The sequence below is a fragment of the Neophocaena asiaeorientalis genome, unplaced genomic scaffold (genome assembly GCF_003031525.2).
Source record: "Neophocaena asiaeorientalis asiaeorientalis breed wild unplaced genomic scaffold, Neophocaena_asiaeorientalis_V1.1 scaffold2579, whole genome shotgun sequence".
In the NCBI taxonomy this organism is placed as follows: domain Eukaryota; kingdom Metazoa; phylum Chordata; class Mammalia; order Artiodactyla; family Phocoenidae; genus Neophocaena; species Neophocaena asiaeorientalis.
In genome coordinates, this window is record NW_020173360.1 from 98,453 (window position 1) to 104,624 (window position 6,172).

The window sequence follows — 6,172 nt, forward strand, 5'->3', positions numbered from 1 at the left end:
GTATCTGTTGCCGTAGGTCAGGTCCAGCTCCGACTCCTCAGGGTTGAAGAACATGCCAGGCTTCTTGGTCATCATTTTGGTGTACACGGCCTCATTGGGCTGCACGCGGATCACCAGCTCATTGCGCTTGCACTGCTGTCGGAAGATGTCCCCGGCCACGTCGCAGAACTGCAGGCGCACCTCAGCCTTGCGCTCGTTCAGAGCTTTGCCGCAGCGCAGGATGAAGGGCACCCCTGCGGGGACAAGGCCAGCCTTGGGGGGCCGTTCGGGTGGATGAGGGGGCCAGGTCCCACCACCGCGGGCCCAGCGGCATCACCTACCATCCCACCGCTCGTTCTCCACGTAGAGGACGACGGCCGCAAAGGTGGCTGTGGTGGACCCCTGGGGCACTGTGGGGTCATCCAGGTACCCTTTGGTGGCCTCTCCCTCTCCGTTGGGGTTCCCCACATACTGGCCCAGGACCACGTTGCTCGCCTGCACCTCTGAGATACATTTCAACACCTTGACCTGGAGAGGAGCCAGGGAGAGGGGCCCCTTGGGTAACAAGGACAGCAGGTGCCGGGAACCATGTGACTCCGAGGGGTGGTCTTCCTGGATGGGTGAGTGGCCCAGATAGTCAGGAGGCTCCGTCTTGCAAGGGCCCTCTGGGGCCACCTCAGCCCACCCTCACTGTTTCCGAAGGAGAAGCTGAGGCCTAGAAGGTCAGTTCTGGGACAGGACACCTCGGGCTCAGGGCTGGTTGCTGCAGGAGGGGGAGGGGCCTGGGAGGGCACAGCCCCACCCACCTTCTCATCGCGGACGTCATCGGAGTGGGTGGAGGCGGGCTTCTCCATGGCCACCAGACACAGCATCTGCAGGAGGTGGTTCTGCATCACATCCCTGACGGGAGGAAGGGACGGACAGTGAGCTAAGGCCTCTCCTCGTTGGCCAGGTGCTGGGGGCTCAGGGCCTTAAACTGGGCTTGTGTCCTGATGCCCCGTGTCTGCCAGGTCCCCTTAAGACAAAGGAAGAAGACCGTGACCGCTCCTGACGGCTCAGACACTCCTGCTGCCAAAACAGGAAGAGGCGACCCTGCAGGGTGGCGGGATGCCCGCCCCCCGCATCTCCCAGGAACGGGAACCAGGCTCTCACCGGATGATCCCAAATTCATCGAAGTAGCCCCCACGACCCTCAGTGCCAAAGGGCTCTTTGAAGGTGAGAATGACGCAGGCGATGTTGTCCCGGTTCCAGATGGGGCCGAAGATCCTGTTGGCAAACCTGCAGGAGGGGCAGGGTGAAGGCTGGTGGGCGTCCGAGGGGGCAGCAGCAGGGCCCCCCAGCGCCCAGTCCTGGCCCCGGTCGCACCTCAGCACCATAAGGTTCTGGACCATCTCCTTGCCCAGGTAGTGGTCGATGCGGTAGATCTGGTCCTCGCGGAACAGGGAGGCGATGTGGTTGGACAGCCGGTTGGAGCTCTCTAGGTCCCTCCCGAAGGGCTTCTCCACGATGATGCGATTCCAGCCTCTGCGGGAGGCCAGAGCTGCGTCACTCCCACACCCTCCCTGGGGACCAGGGCTGAGCCCCTCATCCCCCTCCAAAGCCCCTTCCCCAGGGAGTGAGGGCAGAGCCTCCCTGCCGCCGCTCTGCAGTGAGATGAGCCAGCAAAGCTCTGCCGGGCCGGCCCTCCCCCGGCCTCGGCAAGGAGAACACCTCCTTTCCTTCCCAGCCCTCAGCGCCACGCTCAAAGCTGACTGGCTGGTGGCTGGAAGGAGCGCCACTGGCTGGCTCTGCTCCCTCCCGGGCCCCGAGCTAGTGAGAAAACGGGGAGGGGATGCCAAAGGCAGAGCCACCTCCATGGGTTTTAATGTGGAGAAAGATCCCTTATTCCTCACGGAGAGTTAATATGGGACAAAGTGAAACCGACATGGCCGTGGCTTTGGAAAAATGACAGAGCGCTGAGCTGCTGCGGCACAGGCAGCAGGGTTCCCGTGGACCAACGCCGCCCTCTGGTGGTGGTCGAAGGGACCCTGAGAAACGCCGAAAGCTAGAGTAAGCGACCGGCAGCAAGAGTTTCGTGGAGCAACACTGCCACCTTGTGGTGCTAGGCGGGACTGCTGCCAGGGACAACAGGATTTCATACGGGGGGGGATTTGGAAGGTAAACACGGGTGGTAGCATTTTCAGTAAAGGCTGTTAGAGAACTACTCTTACTCCTATTGCTTTCTTTGGAGAGGTAATTCATGGCAAGAACAAACACGGGACATCTGTCTTTTTCAGACTCCCTAGATCGGTCGGCCCAGGAGGCAGGAAGGGAGGGTGAAAGAGCAGCCTTACGTCTGGCTCATGCAGGTTTCGTGGATGTTCTTGGTGACAGCCTCATAGACAGTGGGGGGCAGGGCCAGGTAGAAGAGGCGGTTGGCCTGTGGCCCCTGGTGGAGAGCGTTCATGTGGCTGTTGAGGCGCTCGTAGGAGGCTGCATCGTTGTACTGGCCAGCCACATAGGAGTTGCGGGCAAAGAACTCCTCCAGTTTGGGCTTCTCCTCCGGGGCAGCCTAGAAAATACGGACACAAGGATGTCGGACCGGCCCCTCCCTCCCTCCCTGATCCCACAGGCAGGGTGGGCTTCCTGAGAAGTCAGCCATCCTAGCCCTGCACTGGGCTCACTCCCATCTCGTCGGCTTTGCACACCCATGGGGGCGGGGGCCGCGTGACCTAAGACGGAAGCCAGAGTTCAGGAAACTTTGACCTGGGAGAAAGATCTCTCTCCAAACTCATTCCACCAAAGTATGGTATGTTGAGAAAAGTCAGGCTTGCAGCATTTCCATGGCGGAGGGGCCGCAGGGTACAGTGGGAAGGAACTGGTGAGCCCAAGTCAGAGGGGGCTGGGAAACAGGGGTCTCAGGCTGGCATCAAGGAAGCAGTGGGAGCAGGTGGGGAGGAGTGCCAGGCTGAGGATCGCTAGGGAGGAAGTGGCCTTGGCACAGGGGGGAAAGGCTGGGCCTGGGGGGGAGGGAGGAAGGGCATCTGCGATGGGAGGCGGGTATGGCACGTATGGAGACCCCAGAAGCCACTCACTTTGAAGAAGGGCTCGCTCTGCTTGCGGATGTCAGCCACCGTGAGGCGGGAGCGGGCATAGCCCACGATGTAGGTGTCTTCGGGCAAAAGGCCATCCCGGAACAGCCACCTGAGGGCAGAGCACGGCTGTGGCGAGGGCGGGGGCAAGAGGACCGTGGGGGGCAGTGAGCAGTGGGGGAACAAGCTTACCAGATGGTGGGGTAGATCTTCTTCTTGGCCAGGTCACCCTGTGGCAGAGAAAACAGGCATGGTTAGGAGCTGAGGACATGCCCTAGATCATCTCCCCGCAGGACACCCGGGTACCCTTGTCCTGGCCCTGTGTACAGCCTGAGCAGCTTGAACTAGAGCCCAGCCTAGCCCTTGACCCTGACCCGACAGTGCTCGCACATTGCCGGGGGCACTTCGAGGCAAAGAGACCTCGTGCTGGCCAGGAGGCAACCACCAACCCGCTGGTTCCACGATCCACAGACCCCAGTCTCTGGTCGAGCAGGCAGAACCAAAGCCAACACAAGATGCCCGCTTCTAAACAGCTCACGGGCTAAAGAAAACCCTAAATTCCCTGGAACCGAATGGCAATGGAAGTAGCACACATCAAATGAGACATGACCTTAAATGCTTAGGTTAGCAAAAAAGAACGGCTGGGAGCTGCTGAGCTCAGAATTCAATTGAAGAAGTTAGAAAAAGGACAGCAGAATTTTAAACCCAAACAAATTACAAGGCAGAGAACAATGAAAAATAAAAATGAATAAAACGGAAAACAAACCAAAAGAAAAGATCAAAAAGCCGAAAGTTGGTGCTTGAAAAAGACTAATCAAAACAGACAGCCTTCTGGCAAGACTGGTTTTTTTAATTAATTAATTAATTATTGGCTGCGTTGGGTCTTCGTTGCTGTGCGTGGGCTTTCTCTAGTTGCAGCGAGTGGGGGCTACTCTTGGTTGCTGTGCGTGGGCTTCTCATTGCGGTGGCTTCTCTTGTTGTGGAGCACAGGCTTCAGTAGTTGTGGCGCAAGGGCTTAGTTGCTCTGAGGCATGTGGGATCTTCCCGGACCAGGGCTCAAACCCGTGTCCCCTGCATTGGCAGGTGGATTCTTAAACACTGCGCCACCAGGGAAGTCCCAAGACTGCTTTTTAAACAGGCACCAAGAATTAGGAGTGCAGTGGGACAAAACTACCGATGGGAAAGACAGAAGAGAACAACCTTACTGCATGTCTGACAACTTACATGAAATGGACACATTTCTAGAAAAATCCAACATACCAAAACGGAGCAAGGGACCTGAGCAGGCAATGGTTATAAAGGAGACAGGATTGCAGCCACAGCCTTCCCAACGAGACAAGCCTGGCCCTGATCCTGGCACAGAAAGCTCTGCCAGCGGGTCTCCCAGGAAGAGAGAACACCAGTCTGAGGCAAAGCCTGCCTGGGAAGCACCTGCTGAGCCACGTGATGGGGCCCCAGAACCCTGTGGCTGGAACCTCTGAGAAATGCACACAGGAGGCCCCAAGCCCATCTCATCCATGTACACAGATACAGATGCAAAATTTCTGCAGAAGGTACCAGCAAACCCAATCATGCAACGTCAAAAATGGAGTATGTCAGAATCAAGTTGGGGTCATCCTGCAAACGAAAGGTTGGTTTGATGCTGAAAAGCAGAAAAAAAAAAAAATCACTGAAATTCACCACATTAACAGATTAAAGGAAAAAAAGCTGTAAGAAATCTGTCTACTCCTTTTGATTTTTCAATCTAGCAACCTTGCTAAACTCACCAGATGTAGATAAAGTGTTCCAGACATCAACATCTATCACAATAGGACCTCTTACCAAACTAGGAATAAAAGGGAACTTCCTTATCTTGATAAACAGCACCTATAAAAACCCTCACAAACATCATATATTGTGGGGAAATGTTGAAATAATCCCCTTTAAACAGCCAGGAGCAAGAAAAGAGCGCCTGCCATTGGCTGTTTATTCAATGCTCCACCAGAAGCCCTGACAGCGGCAGGTGGAGAGCAGACAAGACGTGAGGACGGGAAACGAAGAGCCACGCTGGCCCTCTTTGTAGCTGACAGTCTGTCCATTAAAAGAAAACCACCTCAAAGCAAGCTACAGGCAAATTATTACAATTAATGAGATTTTAGCAAGGTTGATAGATTTAAAAAAATCAACAGATGGGAGTAGAAACAGACTTCTTATGACACAGAAAGCAGTAATCAGAAAAACGGGTAAATGAAGGTTTCAGCAAAATTAGAAACTCCTGTTCACCATAATACACTACCAAGAAGGTGAATAGAAAGAAAGAAAAAAAAGAAGATGAATCCACCCAAAGGCTCAAATCCATCAACAGGGGGTGGACACGCAGCGTCAAGGGGGGAGCTGACGGGTTCCCTGGTGGGCCAGTGGTTAGGGTTAGGGCTCCTGCTTCCATTTCAGGGGGCCTGGGTTCAATTCCTGGTCGGGGAACTAAGATCCTGCAAGCTGTGCAGGAGGCCAAAACAAAAACAAAAACAAAAACAAACAAAAGGGATGAGCCAGTGACCCACCCAGCACATGTGAATCTCAAAATCATAACGCTAAGCCCCAGACCCAGACACAAGACTAAATACCCTGAGTTCATTTAAGGGAAGCTTTAGAAAAGGCAAAATGGTTGCACGGTGAGGAAGTGACAGCCGCGGTGTTCCAGAGCAGGAGGTGGACCACCGCCCAAGGACTTCCTGGGGAGGTGGGAACATCCTCTTTGCTAATAAAGGTGTGTAAACCTTTACAGTGAAAATGGGTGCCTTTCAACGTGTACAAGTTTTACCTAAAAATAAAAAGACTGAAAAGAATATAACCGAGCAGAGGGTGGGGCCCAGGTAGCCTGAGCGCTTAGCTGTTGACTTGTGTGCCGTGAAACTTTCCAAAGTAAGAGCAAGGGTATGAACACACAGTAACTGTGGGCAACAATATGGTCATCCCACGAAGGTGACAGAAGACTCACTAAAATGTCACTAAAAAGTCCCTTCTCTCCACTCCAGTTCAGTCGCCGTGGCCACGGCAACATGCGTTAATTTGGTATTGGTGACCTGACAGAGGAATTCTCCACTCGGGTGGAAGAGGCTTCGAGCGAGGGCATGGCCGGGGGT

General features: G+C 54.8%; 1 protein-coding gene across 1 annotated transcript in view; it reads right to left on the reverse strand.

The window, feature by feature from the left end:
- Window positions 1-6,172, reverse strand: part of G6PD (glucose-6-phosphate dehydrogenase) — a 16,925-nt gene that overhangs the window by 5,311 nt on the left and 5,442 nt on the right. The window contains exons 3-10 of the mRNA XM_024746202.1: window positions 3,243-3,280; window positions 3,054-3,162; window positions 2,313-2,530; window positions 1,345-1,503; window positions 1,132-1,257; window positions 786-879; window positions 321-591; window positions 1-233 (exon numbers count right to left, since the gene is read on the reverse strand). Of these exons, the coding sequence (XP_024601970.1) occupies window positions 1-233; window positions 321-591; window positions 786-879; window positions 1,132-1,257; window positions 1,345-1,503; window positions 2,313-2,530; window positions 3,054-3,162; window positions 3,243-3,280 (1,248 nt within the window). The remainder of the gene's footprint in view (window positions 234-320; window positions 592-785; window positions 880-1,131; window positions 1,258-1,344; window positions 1,504-2,312; window positions 2,531-3,053; window positions 3,163-3,242; window positions 3,281-6,172) is intronic.